This window comes from Haliotis rufescens, unplaced genomic scaffold (assembly GCF_023055435.1).
Source record: "Haliotis rufescens isolate VD_foot unplaced genomic scaffold, xgHalRufe1.0.p SCAF_3, whole genome shotgun sequence".
Taxonomy (NCBI): Eukaryota; Metazoa; Mollusca; class Gastropoda; order Lepetellida; family Haliotidae; genus Haliotis; species Haliotis rufescens.
This window is the reverse complement of record NW_025964001.1, coordinates 5447815-5464042: the sequence shown is the minus strand read 5'-3', so window position 1 is coordinate 5464042 and position 16228 is coordinate 5447815. Positions and strand designations below refer to the sequence as shown.

At 39.9% G+C, this 16228-nt stretch overlaps 1 protein-coding gene across 2 annotated transcripts; it reads right to left on the bottom strand.

The window, feature by feature from the left end:
- Window positions 1-1615: 1615 nt before the first annotated feature.
- LOC124131813 (ankyrin repeat and SOCS box protein 3-like) lies at window positions 1616-16224 on the bottom strand. Of its 2 annotated transcripts, none has more exons than XM_046495297.2 (8): window positions 16150-16224; window positions 12178-12288; window positions 11472-11570; window positions 10767-10919; window positions 9533-9790; window positions 8090-8270; window positions 6655-7406; window positions 1616-4239 (listed from the first exon to the last, which is right to left on the bottom strand). In XM_046495297.2, the coding sequence occupies exons 2-8, from the start codon at window positions 12272-12274 to the stop codon at window positions 4034-4036; spliced, it is 1746 nt and encodes a 581-aa protein (XP_046351253.2). In that variant the 5' UTR covers window positions 12275-12288; window positions 16150-16224; the 3' UTR covers window positions 1616-4033. The 2 variants fall into 2 exon arrangements, with proteins under 2 accessions (XP_046351253.2, XP_046351251.2); XM_046495295.2 differs by having other exon boundaries at window positions 16114-16200.
- Window positions 16225-16228: the final 4 nt, after the last annotated feature.

The window sequence follows — 16228 nt, the reverse complement described above, 5'->3', positions numbered from 1 at the left end:
CTTTAGATTCTTTCAAATCACAGCTCAAAACACATCTTTTCCATGAAGCATGTGACTTGCATGAGGCAGGAATGTAGGTGGAGAAGCTGTTTGGTGCACTGTGCCACATACTACTTTACGTTTCTATTTTGTTATTGTTTAACTGTAGCACTTTGAGCATGCACCATGTGGATGGAAGCTAGCACAACCATGGTTAGAAACTAACTAACTAGTCCACTAGTCCTTATAATGATAACATATCACAAAACCCTTAAAAAGGGCAAATTTCTACTAGTTATGATACCATAACTATTGGGCAGTTTGGCAAGAACTATAGGACTAGTGCCAATTTGTATTGCTGGCACCACAAGTTCACTCGCTCATTGATTCTCTGATCTCATGTTTTAGATGGTGATGCTGAAAAGCTTCAGATGACTTAACAAAGCATGTGGGATGCCAAAGTTGCAGAAAAAAATAAACATTGGCTTACTGAATGTGAATCTCACCCATGCATAATGCTTTATAATGACCTCACAGTCACAATGACCTCACAGTCATAATGACCTCAAATTACACCATTGTAGGTTGCCCACTTTTACTTTGATGATAAGCAGAGCAACTAATGACACAGTAAACCACTCGCACACCTTGGACTCTGATAGATACTACTCAACATTTGATAGGGATATTCTGTGTGTCCAGGCGGGGAGACACCTGGGTGTTTGTTTGGGGATGTAATGTACGAGGATGAGATCTGGGCAAGATGCTTAGCCTGATTTCATGAGAGTTGAGTAGTATTGTTCAGACTCACGCATTTGAGTGAACTTAGGATACAGATTGTTGTCGTTTTGGGTGAGAAATAAAGCTTGTACATAACAAAAATTAACTTCTTACCATTCACAGAGCTCCAGATAAGCTGTGTATCTGTGTAAAATACGCATCAGAATTGCAGAAATATGCAGTAAAATAAAATCAAAGCGTATCAAATATGCAACGAACATTACAGATACTCTACAAAAATAAAACTTGTGCGTATCATCAAAATATTGTGAAGTAACTCTGCGTATTCGATTAGCAAATCAGCAACTTATTTTGAAATTATAAACGGGCATTCCGTCAACCTTGCCAAACTCCACGAAGACAGTTACATCATGATCATTTGCCATCACACTTTCTTGTGGAAGTATCATGGTATTTTTGAATCCTATAAAGCTCTCGAACCCACACGACACCAGTTTGCAGGGACTAGATGAATAGTGTTTTTAATATTTAACTTAAATACCCACATGTGTAAAAACTAGTGGGTAACAGAAATTTGAATACCCAGATAGAATTACTGATACCCATTATTTTAAAATGCATGGGTAAAATACCCACAACACCAAAAGCTTATCTGGAGCTCTGCATTCAGTGTCTCAACACTTACACCCGCTGTGTATTGCCTATTGCGATATTGCGGAAATCTTCTAAAACTTAGAATGCATCCTCCCATGTATACTTTTGTTTCCCGTGAAGATCTGGGTTAGAATAGGTCTTCTGCTTGCTGTAAAAGGCAAGTATGCTTGTTGTAAGAGGCGACCAACGGGATCGGGCAGTCCGGCTCACCTACTTGGTTGATGCATGTCATCGTATCCCAACTCCATGTATCGAAGCTCATAATATCAATCACTGGATAGTCTGGTCCATACTCGATCATTTACAGACTGCTGTCATAGTTGGAATATTACTGAGAGTGATGTTAAACAAACAAACACATTTGAAAAGAAGCTTAACAGGTGTCAGTTCCAGGGCCAAGCTACATCCTATTCATATGCCGACATCTCCTAACATTCAACAGGATGTATCCCCCATCTTACACTCAGAATATCCCTCAAATGTCTAGTAGTATACATGATGTAGATCAACTTGTAACTTTATAAACATACAAAACATTTTGAATTTCAAACGTATCTTAAAAAACATATACAATATGCTGAAGCGATGTTATTAACTCATTTGATATGATTAACATTTCATGGGGTCAGTTGGAAATGACACAACAAAACTGGTAATAATTCTAACAAAGTGCAATGTCATTGTTTGTAAGTAGTCATAATATGAATGATATCATGCAATATTAACATGGATATCATGCAATATTAAAATGGATGATATTATGTGATGTTAACATGGATGATATCCTGGAGGTTAACATGGATGATATCATGTGATGTTAAAATAGATGATATCATGTGATGTTAACATGGATATCATAGATGTTAACATGGATGATATCATGTGATGTTAACATAGATGATATCATGTGATGTTAACATAGATGATATCATGTGATGTTAACATGGATATCATGTGATGTTAACATGGATGCTATCATGTGATGTTAACATAGATGATATCATGTGATGTTAACATGGACATCATGTGATGTTAACATGGATGATATCCTGGATGTTAGCATGGATGATATCCTGGATGATATCCTGTGATGCTAACATGGATGAAATCATGTGATGCTAACATGGATGATATCCTGGATGTTAGCATAGATGATATCATTGATGCTAACATGGATATCATGTGATGTTAACATGGATGATATCATGTGATGTTAACATGGATGATATCATGTGATGTTAACATGGATGATATCCTGGATGTTAACATGGATGCTATCCTGCATTTTAACATGGATGATATCCTTGATGTTAACATGGATGATATCCTGGATGTTAACATGGATGATATCCTGGATGTTAACATGGATGATATCCTGGATTTTAAAATGAATGATATCCTGGGTGTTTACATGGATGATACTCAAGATGTTAACATGGATGATATCGTGTGATGCTAACATGGATGATATCCTGGATGTTAACATGGATGATATCCTGGATGTTAACATGGATATCATATGATGCTTACATGGATGATATCATGTGATGTTAACATGGATGATATCATGTGATATTAACATGGATGATATCAAGGAGTTTAACATGGATGATATCATGTGATGTTAACATGGATATCATGTGATGTTAAGATGTCGTCTTATGTGATAATATTAAGAGTTTTCCCTCTATATATAAATAAGATCTAATCCTATATTTGTTTGAATAAGAACTCAGTGAAGGCTGCCATCGGCAGTATAGATTTCAAGACATTGAATACAATATCTTAATGTTCCCATGTTTGTCTGGTCAAAATGGTGAAATACTTTATCCAATGTATTGTAAACTATGTTGGGTCGCTTCCATGTGTATTCGTTATTTTCTAGTATCCTTGGCTGACCTTCCCGAGTGGTCTGACACGTGTGGAGCAGTCAACTGTCCTGGAGGATCAGCCGATTGTCCTGGGAGGAGCTGATTGTCCAGGGGGATCAGCCAATTATCCTGGGATCAGCCAATTGTCCAGGGATCAGCCGATTGTCCTGGGATGAGATGATTGTCCTGGGATGAGCTGATTGTCCGGGGGATCAGTCAATTGTCCTGGGATGAGCCGATTGTCCAGGGATCAGCCAATTGTCCTGGGATCAGCCGATTGTCCGGGGATCAGCCAATTGCCTGGGATCAGCCAATTGACCTGGGATCAACGATGTCCAGGGATCAGTCATTTTTCCTGGGATCAGCCAATTGTCCTGGAGATCAGCAAGTTGTGCTCAGGGATCAGCTAAATGTCCTGGTGATCAGCTGGTTGCCCTGGGGTCAGCCACATTTTCCTGGGATCAGCCACTCTTGGGGATCGACTGACTGTTCTGGGGAGGAGTAATATCAAGGAGCAGGATACCAATCAAATAACTCTTCATACAACTTATGTGTCAAGGATGAGGATGAGCAGAGGGCGATGAAACAAATGTGACACAATTGCAAGAACATGTAGAAGTAACATGGTATTCTGGGCAGCAATACTCTGAATCAGCACTTTCTTCCCTTGCTGTCCAAACTTGAAAGTTTCCTGGGTTTTGTTTTCATATTTTGAATATTGCCTCTTTTACTTATAACAAAATAACACAGTAACTTTTCAGTGCAATTTCTATCAAGTGACCTCACTACTATTGAAAAGTTTCATTGCTAAGTTGATTTGACTGTAGATCTAGCACAAAGTGTCCCAGAGATCCGAACTCTGTGAAGCGAAGGTATTCCTTGATTGTGGAGGGCAGTGGAATGGACTCAAGGGTTTTCTTGTTGAATTTCCCGCACGAGGCCAATTCTAGAACTATTTTCCGACGACAAATGTGAGCAAGGCTTTTTGTGGAAGCTGGAACAGAAACAGGCATCTTTGTATTTGTCCATAAAAAACATCATTGAGATACAGAGACCCTTCATGAAATCAAAATATCAATCATCATATATTCTCTAAAATTCAATCTCATTCAAATCAGATCTTAGTGCTCAATACCGCTACACAAAGATCTGAGGACATCCCATTACAGGTCACATGAGAACAACCTATGACTGACCAATGAAATGACGAACACTGTCACAGGAAGTTGACATTAGCCAATCAGAAAGCAGCTTTCTCAATGCTTACAGCACTAGACTTCCATTCCAGACCAAATTTTGAAATGCCTAGTAGATGGCCGAGATTGTATAGCAGTATGCTATGGAAAAAGTCTCTTCCATTTCAAATAATTATCGAAATGAAGGAAGATAGATGATGACTGACGAAATCAGTCATTCAGCTCTTAACTGCCGTTTGGAATAGCCCACGTTATTAGAAAACACATTTGGACCTGGATTTTGGTGTAGTTGTAGTGAGCACTAAGATCTGATTTTAATGAGATGAGATGAGATGAGATGAGATGAGATGAGATGAGATGAGATGAGATGAGATGAGATGAGATGAGATGAGATGAGATGAGATGAGATGAGATGAGATGAGATGAGATATGAGATGAGATGAGATGAGATGAGATGAGATGAGAAAGTGAGTGAGTGAGTGAGTGAGTGAGTGAGTGAGTGAGTGAGTGAGTGAGTGAGTGAGTAATGCTGTGTGTCACAGAATGTCCACCTAACCATGTTAAAGCCCAGATTAATGCAGATTGTAGACATTTATGAGAAGCCAGGAATGGATCTATACCATGCATACAGATTGGAAATGAGACATTGACAAGGAAACATCTGTCACCAGAGACGCCAACCCTAACTGAAGCTTTGGCGTAATCAGTGAGGTCGACAAGAATAACTTCATATGAAAAAGAGTAACGTTCACTTTTTTAGAATGGCCATCACCTTTGAAAATCTCTGATGTGTGTGATCGCTTCGACATTTTCTTTAGGCCTAGACGAGATGTGGTCAAAACTCCAAACATTCATAAAATTCATCATGTCCCACTGATTAGCTGTTTTTCAGACAGGCAATGTGTTTCAAGTTCTGAAGTAATATCGGTGTACATGCAAATAGTTCTGTCTGCACCCACAAAGATCGATCAAATCATGCAAAAATCAAGCGATAAAATCGCTTGAGTGTGTCTTAACATAACAACCAATAAGAGACCACCTATCACTGTGTAATGGATATTTTAACACTATGAGAACTGAAAGCATGGCTCTCATTGGTCAGCATGGTCCTGCTGTAGAATACATTATGTCACTGTTTCTTGAACAATTTGCTGTCTGTGTTTTTTTATGCATGTAACTAGTTCATGAAAAATATCATAATTTCAGGGTACATAATCAAAGTAGCATCATTTTTAGGCTCAAAACTCTTATGCCATGGCTGGCATCTCTGTGTCACTTAACAACCTACCAAGATTACTCTAGAAACTTTCAGAATTTGAGTGAGTGATTTTGGTTTTACACCGCTTTTAGCAATATTCCAGCAATATCACAGAGGGGGACACAAGAAATGGGCTTCACACATTGTGCCCATGTCGGGAATCGAACCCGGGTCTTCGGAGCGAACGCTTTAACCACTAGGCTACCCAACCGCCCCTTCAGAATTTGAATATGAATAAAGACATTATTTGCTCTATACAACTCTTTATAAATAGTAATGTAACTGTTCAGAGTAGTAGAGCTGGGACAGTTAACTCGGGTAGTCGGGTTGGATGGGTGATAAGACCTGTGAGAAGTCACGTGATACAGTTAAAGTCCATTGTTTCACAACAAGTCACGTTTTCTTCTGACTATTAACTTGTAACCTACAGCCGGTACTCTGGTCGAGTTGGGTAATAGGGGGTCGGGTACCCAGGTAGTAAATTTGGACTTGTCCCAGCCCTACAGAGAGTAGCACAATGTATCAGTAGTGTCTATGTAAGAGTGAAAATTATCCTACCCTATATTTTATCCCGGGGATGAAATTCTCTAGTGTCAGAATGACTCTCCCTAGTGAATTTGAACCCATACCAGTGTGGCACTAAGGTAGGATACTGTACTCTAGAGTATCCCGGGGATGAAATTCTCTAGTGTCAGGATGACTCTCCCTAGTGAATTTGAACCCATACCAGTGTGGCACTAAGGTAGGATACTGTACTCTAGAGTATCCCGGGGATGAAATTCTCTAGTGTCAGGATGACTCTCCCTAGTGAATTTGAACCCATATCAGCATGATCAGTGTGGCACTAAGGTAGGATACTATACTCTAGTGTAAAACTTCCCCCGGGATAATATTTATGTAGGATATAATCCTTGCTTACATCTACACTCCCCCGCTAACATCACAAGCTATCTACCTGATATCCTCTGCAACGTTTTGGCATCTTCAGGATCAAACAAATCACACACATCACTGGAAATGTCCACAAAATGGCAGAAGAAGAGCAGGAAGCCGACAATAGGCAGGGAACTCTTCCTGTCCTGTGTCTTGAGTAGATGGAGAAGGCTGATGCGGTCCCCCGTCTCCATGTCACTGTCTACAGAGGGGGAGGCGAACAGAGACACAGCTTCACCCCCTGCAACAAGTAGCGGCCACAGGTACTGCAGGTGGGTGGGGCACTCATATGAACACTTGTCCGTCTCCGCCTTGTGGATATCATTCCGCAAGGCCAACAGCATTGCAATATTGCCTACAATATTATCATGGTAAATGTTGGGGTTGGCGCCGTGTTCCAGCAGAAGCCTATAGAACTGGAAGTTCTTGTTCCACAACATGACTAGTAATGGAGGCAGGTCTTTTTTAGTTTGTGAATTAGGACTCAGTCCTGCTTTTAACAACAAGCTGACCCCGTCTAGTGGCCAGTCATCCTTCACGTGACACAGAACGGATCCATGTGTGGCGGATGCTATGTCTGTTGCCAAGGGCGACAGCTCGGTAAGTTGGTCTGCATCCAGGGAGAGGGATAGAGACGGATCAAACCCTGAGGTGAGGAGTGTCTCCAGGATGAGGGTATTACTCAACTTGAGAGCAAGGAGGAGAGGGTGCATGTCGGAGTACGTCTCTCGGAACACATGCAGCTGCGTCACCGGCAGCAACCGCTTCACACAGCTGAAACATGGCGTATGATCATGAAGAGAAAACTTTCATCAAAGGATGTCTAGGGTCTGGAAAATTATAATAGAGGGAGGGGGGTGGGGGTGCAGTGAGATTGGTCATATTCTGCAGATCCCCCTCCCCTTATCTAATACTTTTCACCCCCCTCCCTCCAATGATAGTAAAAAAGCATGTAACAATTTTTCATGGCTCCCCTTCCCCATATTAAATGTCAAGTCCCTAAATAGTGTACAAATTTCACCATCTTTTGCGGTGTCATAATGTCATGACCCCCCCTATTCTTGCTGCCCTCCCCCCTTCTCTATAATAAATGACCAGTCCCTTAGGTGGGCTTCAAGTGATTTTTACTACTGCTTTCAAAAGTGATCAAATCCTCTCAAAAAGAAATTTTATGTTGGTTATCGAGATTCATTTCAAACACCACACATCTAGATTCAACAATATCCCATCAAACAAGATCTAATGGTTACAAGTTCGATATTTCTTTAAATCCTACTGACGTGCATCATGTGTTATGTTACCCAATGTGTCCTACTGACGTGCATCATGTGTTATGTTACCCAATGTGTCCTACTGACGTGCATCATGTGTTATGTTACCCAATGTGTCCTACTGACGTGCATCATGTGTTATGTTACCCAATGTGTCCTACTGACGTGCATCATGTGTTATGTTACCCAATGTGTCCTTTATACACGGCATACTGCAGGGGTACAGCGTTGATGTCTCGGACGGACATGTTGGCATTGGCCCCCGCCTCCAGCAGCAGCTGCACACACTCCTCATGCCCCTCCTGCGCCGCGATCAGCAGCGGGGAGGCGTTGTCCTCCGCACCTTCATTCACCAAGTCCAGCAGGCCTACAACACAATCCTCACTACGTCAACATTCACCTTACAATCAGCAGGGCTCACTCCAGGAATTCTCAGACATGGGCCCTTCATCTGAAAATTTCAAATATTCCAGAGGTACACCCACACTTGCCCATACAGCACAATGTTAAAATGCCCCATTGTCTTTGAAAATGTGGGTCTTTTTTCAAATGTAGGGACAAAAAGCTCAAGGCCCCTTCCCCTAGAATTATCTCTGAATCAGCATGATCTGGACTTGAAGAAAATACAATGACCTTCCATCACTGAGCAATTAGGTCCCCTGACACTATAAACCTATGACACAGTTATAGTTGACTTGGCTGAATAGTATTCTAATCAATACATACATTTATGTAGTGGGATTTCAGAATGCTTTATCAGTCCAAAATATCACATCCTTGCTGCATAGAAAAAAAATGGCCAAGAAATGGCATTTCCAATATGTTTGATGTTAGATTGGAATTCTGTGAGACTGTCTTAGAGACTACATAGCTGGGATAGTTCATACAAAGTTTCAGATCCATAGGACTTGCAGTTTCAGATGAGATGTCGAAAATGTACAGGTGAATGACAGCCAGACAGACGGACAACACACGACAATATAACAGGGCTCGGTTTAAGGAAGTTGATTTAACTTGCATCGTGTGCATGTTGACATGTAAAGCTAGTTGAACAAGACAAAACCAGGTTGCACCCTGGTCCCACACACATATCCAAGTTGAAACAGGCCGGTCTGCTGCCTGTGTCACGTTATTCAATGATGTATTGCTGTGAAACGTAATAGGAACATTTGCATATAATCTTGAAGTACCTGGGGGCACGGGTGGCCCAGTTGTCTAAGGCGCCACGATTCACTGTGCAGAGTTGCGTCCCTTGGGCATGCCAGAAACCTATGATTGTGGGTTCGAATCCCGGTTCGCCCCTATTATGTTTCTAGGTTTGTCAGCACCATACCTGTGCTCGTGGGTTTCACCGAAGTGGTAAACGTCTGAGACCTGCATCACTTCGGGCTTTCCTCCCACATTAAGCTGACATACCGCGATATAACTGGAATACTGTTAAAAGCGTCGTTAAACCCAACTCACTCACTCACTCACTCACTCACTTGAAGTACCCATAACCACTCATGGTTTATTCTGCCTGCAGTGTTTTATTGTACTCGTCTTTTAATTCTTAATTAGATAAATTGACTCGGGCTAGTTGAGAGTTTTATCCCTGATGTGTACTTCAGGCTGTGGTAATATCCATACCTTTGCTCTTGGCTGCCTTGAGGAGGCATCGGAGACTACCAGTGCGACCAAACTGAGCTGCCAGGAATATGGGTGTGAGATGGTGGTCAGCAAGGACGTCCAGCTTGGCCCCGTGATTGAGGAGATAGTCGACGAGGTTGTCCAGCCCCTTCTCTACAGCCAGGTGGATCGGGGTGTAGTTGGTGTACATCTTGGTGTTAGTGTCAGCTCCTCTACGTATCAACAATCTACAGCACTCATAACATTCCATTTTGGTTGCTGGAAAATCAAAAAGAGACTTTTTTCTATCCTGCAGAGATGTTCTAAGGACAAAAAAGATATCATCATTATTATATCTAAAAAGCATGAAATACTCATATCCCCCACCAGTATGACATGTCCGGTTGTGTCCAAGGCAAGATATATCACCAGTATACGGTTTTCAAGATCTGCACCATTTTCAGTCTAAGTCAAAGTTGTTGCCAAGGAAACTCAAAAAAAATTATTTTTTTTTTAAAATCCCATCAAAAGGCACCAGTTTACCACTAGACCTATTCATGTGCCAAGTTTGGTAAAGAAATATAGTACGGTTTTCAAGATCTGTTTCGGAAAGAAACACTGCCACCATTTACAGTCTAAGTCAAAGTCGTTGCCATGTAAACTCCAGAAATAAATTTTTCAAAAATCCCAAACTATCAAAAGGCACCAGTTCACAACTAGACCTATCAATGTGCCAAGTTTGGTTAAGATATCTCTCATGTTTTTTTTAGAAAGACGGATGGACGGACGGATAAATAGATGGAAGGGCGGACGGACAGAACCCATTCCTATATCCCCGTTCCATCATGGCAGCGGATAATAAGGCTTCACTTAACTTAAGTGACTGACTGATTGTTTTTATTCCACACTTTGCAATATTCCAGCTGTATCATCACATACGCAAGACATATGTAATAACATACAAAATAACCAAGACTGGGCCAGTCATCCTGTAGTTGATATCAAATGATAGCATAACACATGGGGCTACCATGACATACAATCAGTCACACCTGATTCTAAGTCAGCAATTAAAAACAAGCACTAGGCATTGGGGCATATTCAGCCCTGAAATCTGTGAGCACACAGCACAAAACAATGTCCCACTTTCTGTTGCTGGGTCTAAAGGAGTCATTCATTATCCGAATATTACTTATTTAAAACTGACATGGAAATTCTATAAAAGCAGGAAGGAACAGTCCATATGGTTAATAACCTTCCCACAGTGGAGTGAAGCCTTCATTAGTAGCGATGTTGGGGTCAGCCTGGAAAGACAGCAGCACTCGGACACAGTCCAGATGGCAGTGGCGTGCTGCTAGCAACAGAGCAGTCTCCTCAGCAAATGACACCCAGTCTGGATCAGTCTCATCTAAAGTGAACAAATAATTCCATAAAAAGAAGAACATAATTCCGTAAAAAGAAGAACATAATTCCGTAAAAAGAAGAAACAAGAGTTGCAAGACTAGCTCATCTGATTTTTTTATGTTAGCAAAAGGTTAAATTTTAAACAATTTGAACTTAAGATTTAACATGCTGACATCCACCTTTTCATGAAACTATTGTAGGAGCCATCTGGCTTTGAAGAAGTAGTCAAACTTTTGTGGAATCAAACTTTGATTAACTGTGTATCAACACACTCAACCAGATATCTATGCATATGGTCAAAAGATTGTAAAATTTGATGTTTTCATCAAGGCTCTAAATATAGCCTCGTCTTAAATCAGATAGCAATTCACATGCTTAAATGATGCTAAAATTCTAATCAGATCATCTGACCCATTCCAAGTCTACAAGATACTGACAACAGTCAACTTGGCACACCAGAATCTTTAGTTCACACGAGCCAAAATGGCAGTTAAAGATAACAAAATTAGCAATATTAAGAAATGCATGATAAATTCAAAGCTGTGAATGCTACAACCTTGTCTCAGTAGAAACTCAAGGCAGCCTGGGTGGCCATGGGAAGCAGCCTCGTGGATTGGACGCCACCCACGGTTGTCACGCACATCAACAGGCCCACCTACACACAAACGTTGAAATAATTTACCATGTTTACCTACAAACAGTTTTCTTCAAATCGAAATTCAAAATTTATTCTTGATACCCTCCTATGCCAACAACAACCAATTAACACCAGTTTGGCACTCATTCATTATTCTATTGAAGCAGTAAGCAATGGAAAGATTGTAACAGAATTGTGCACAAACTGTCCAAATGTTAACCTTTTTGTTAAATACAACAGGAACGTTTAAAACATTAACATTTTTAAAGCATTTACATGGGAAGAAAGCCAGCCACTGCTTGAAGTATTTGTTTAGGCTGCATCTCAACTTCCTCAAGCTTTGAGCAAATATTTACGGGTCACAGACCTTCTACCACATGTCTAGGTCAGACATGGAAACAATTTGTGATTTATGTTTTTCACAAATGTGCCAGCTTTGTATTAATTATGTTAATAAAAAATGGAAAAATATCTTCCATATTCTAAGGGTTGGTGACACCATAAAATAATAACAAAAAGTAAAATGTCTGACCTAAACTATGGATAAATTAAACTCATGAATGGTACCACACAACCATATAATGCTGTATAATTAACTGAAGTGGCTAGTCTAGACTCTTCCTACCATTCCAGACCAGTTGTTGAAGTGCCATGAGGTCTCCTGCCCTGGCCGCGGCCCCCACCGTGGAGCAGGTGTGAGTGTAAGCCTCACTGAAGTTCATTGCTCACACGCATTCTACACGAAAACACAAACATGACACATAAATACACTGAACATGTAAATTGAATAAAATGATTCTTATTAAAAATAGTCATTTTGTTATAACACAATACTGACATACACAAAGATACTCAACATATCTTGATCATATTGTATTAGTCCATGTAGTCCCTTAGACTAACAGCTAGCCTCTGAAATGAACATATTTTAACATCACAGATAACAACAGTTGTTAAATTATAGTTATAAAAAATATCATTAAAAGGAACCCAGAGACTATCTTCATTTTCAGACACTGCAGTAATCTAGACTTGTCCACTATTATAGACTTTCATAGGCTGTGTTTGATATATTTGTGTTAGAGTCTGCATGACAGACTATTAGTTACTATTCAATCATTACTAATCATTACTAATCATTCTAATCATCTCTCAAATATTTGAATTCATCATCATGTTAATCTTTTGTTGTATAACTTGTTTGCAAGATGTGGACTCATGCCCCACTTGACTGCAAAATGTTGGCCTTTCATTGGATCAGATGGTTTGTTTGTTTGTTTGTTTGCTGTTTTACGCCACACTAAGCAATATTCCAGCTATATGACGGCGGTCTGTAAATAATCGAGTCTGGACCAGACAATCCAGCGATTGATCTCATGAGCATCGATCCTTGCAATTGGGATTCGATGACATGCATCATCCAAGTTAGCGAGCTTGACTACTCGATCCCGTAAGTCGCCTCGTACGACAAGCGTAATCACTTTTTACAGCAAGCATGGGTTGCTGAAGACCTATTCTATCCTGGATCAGATGGTCCATCAGTGATGAGTAAACATACTCCAGTAATTTGAGTTGATCTACATCGTCTCCCATTTGAGTCAAATTTTATGTTGCATAGTCTATCAGGACCCTTATTTTCGGTTGTTTTGAAACATGAAAAAGCATTTTGTGACAAAATGGACTTGGACTATCAAACTGACAAAAACTGTATGTAGATACAGTCCTGTTTTCAACAGGTAGCAGTCTGTGCTATTGTTATACTATAAAGATTTTAATAAAAACTTCCCGAGGCAAGGGAGGTTACTGACAAAAAAGTCCTGTTAGGGACTGGAGTTATGCCTAACTGCAGGGTATGAAACTCCCAAAGATTTCAGCCAGACCACAGGACTGGCTAGCTGAAATACTTGCCAGCCCTGACCAAAACCTGCCTGCCCACTATAATCGTATGTTTCTCAGAATTATTTAATTAAAAATATGAAAACTGATTGCTTGTAGCATAAGCGCATCGCTAAATGTTAGGTTGTCTAAAAGCTAACTGGGTTTCTTTTTGGTTACATTTTATCATTCATCTATTTGTGAATTAATGCTTATCATCGGGAAATATTTAGAATGTTTTCACCTATGAAATATAACCTGACCGTCGGGCAGGGGGATTTGAAAATCTGACAGCCCGAGTTGAAATCAACCCGTCTCGGACGGTCAGGCAGGCAGGTATTTCGAACGCTGCTAACTGGCTGGACTAACGAGTCTATCAGTGTTCCCGCTGGCTTTTGAAACTGCCAGTTCTAGTGGACATGCAGCTCCAATAACTACCAGTCCCCCATCATTTTTGCCAGTCCCAACTTTCAACAAATAATAAAAACGTATGAAAATTACCTCGTTTAAATTCTTTCAACATCATGTTCAGTGCAAAGATGTCATCTCTGAAGTAACTTAATTAGATCTTTACATCATTCACACTAACTTCAGTCACAATTTTATCCTTTTTTAAATATTTTGAGACAAAGTCACTTCAAATAGATATTTAACCTCTAAGCAAAGCAAAATGTTATTTCCTTGCAAATAAATAGACAAGGGGAAACCCTGATGGTAACAGACAAGCTGAATTTGTTGGAAAAATGTACTTTTTGTACAACAAAGATTATTAAGGTACTTTATTTGCCGGTCCAGAGGGACTGGCAGTCACCTGAATTGCCGGTCCAAGCCTTATTTTACCGGTAAAAAACTGGTAATTGCCGGTAAACGGGAACACTGGTCTATGAAAAGTCCACTCAAAACCACATAATGAAATTGACACCTGCTTCATTAACAACATGGCAACTGCAAATTTCAGTCAACTGCAGGATTTGCACAGCACATGTACGTCAACTGGGTGTCAACAGATATTTTCCAAACCTTTTCATGTTTTTAATCAAGGTGCTCAAGTGAATTGATTCACTTTGTGAGGTGAGACCCATTTCATTACAATAAAGATCTTGCTTATTTATATTGATCAGATTGTCTTGGGTGGTAAATGCAGGTGATGAGAGGTGGAATCTGATTGGACAATAGGAGATCATAGAAGGGACTTAGCTCGTAACAGCCACTGGTGGTGGTATGATCAAGCCACGAAATTCCAGTCTAGTTTGACAAGGGTTGAAACAGGACTCTTCAAGTCAGTTAATGCCTTGCCTCGGGAAGATAAAAAGTATACAGAAGGTAAGTATGGTAAGAATGTAATATATGAGAATTATATTCATGGGTAGATATTTTATGTAAAGGATAACGGAGGAATTCCACACATAATAGAAAGTGATTAGTCAATATTTTCATATTTTCACAATATTGTAATCACACCACCAAAGAGAGCCTTGAGATTTGTATTTTGAGGTAATTACTTTGTGTTTACTTAACAATTAAGTAGATCAATTAACATTAAGCAGGGTTTTTATTAAAAAAGCAGTAGAAACTAACATTTTTAGTCCACTAGTCTTTATTACAATAACATAGAGTAAAACCTTTAAAAAAGGCAAATTCCTACTGCTACTAGTCCTTATGATACCTTAACTATTGGGCAGTTTGGCAACGACAACAGGACTAGTGTCAATTTCTAATGCTGTATTCGTGCTCATATTGCTTATCCAATGCTTATCCAATAAGTTGGAAGCTGATGGCCCTACTGTCAGCATACATCTTGAAGATGTTTGAATAAGTGAGTGGGTTGGGTTTAACACCGCTTTGAACAGTATTCCAGTAATATCACGGTGTGTCAGCTTAATGTGGGAGGAAAGAACAAAGTGATGCAGGTCTCAGATGTTTACCACTTTGGTGAAACCCACGAGTATGGGTATGGTGCTGACAAACCCAGAAACATAATCGGGGCAAACTGGGATTCGACTCACAATCATATATCACTGGCATGCCCAAGGGATGCAACTCTGCACAGTGAATTTGATGACTAGGCCACCTGTGGCCCCGGAAGGACCTCTACCCAAGGCTACTAAATCCAGTTGGAACAAACATAAATGGATCAGATGAATTAATCATTAATGACTGATTATGAATTGGGGAATGCTGAATGAATTAATAGAAAAGTATGGTTTGAATGTTGTGAAATCAGCAATAATGTCTTGCAAATGGTAAAATAATGTTTGTTTCCTTACAAATACAAATTAATATATACAGTGCAGATTTAGCCAATTTAGTGCCATTTTCGACAGGCAGTTTGGGGCCGTTTTGACTCTGTGACGTTTCAGTCTGCACCATACAAAACAACATCTGACAATGACATGTCTGAATCCACTTGAAAGCACTTATTTGTAAAATTGATGATTCAATCTCAAAGAATCTATGAATTATTCCCAGGTAAGGTTGGTTTGGAATGGAGCTATTTTGGTCTACATTCGAGCATTGCTAAAAATATTGTATTCGCTTCCTGTAAATGGCACAAGGGATCCTAGAAAACAATCAAGCGAACTTTTCGTGAAAACTATTCAAACATCAAGTTCATGGCAATGTCCATTACACATCATTGCAAGAAACCCGATCATTTTGTTGATGACACGTTACTCCATATTCGTACCTCTCCGGCCACCTTAAGATAAGCTCGCATATATACCTTCTCTTTATATCCCGATAGATGAAATTACAAGCCACAGAAGCACCTATTTTGTGGATAACCTCCCTTGAAAACAACG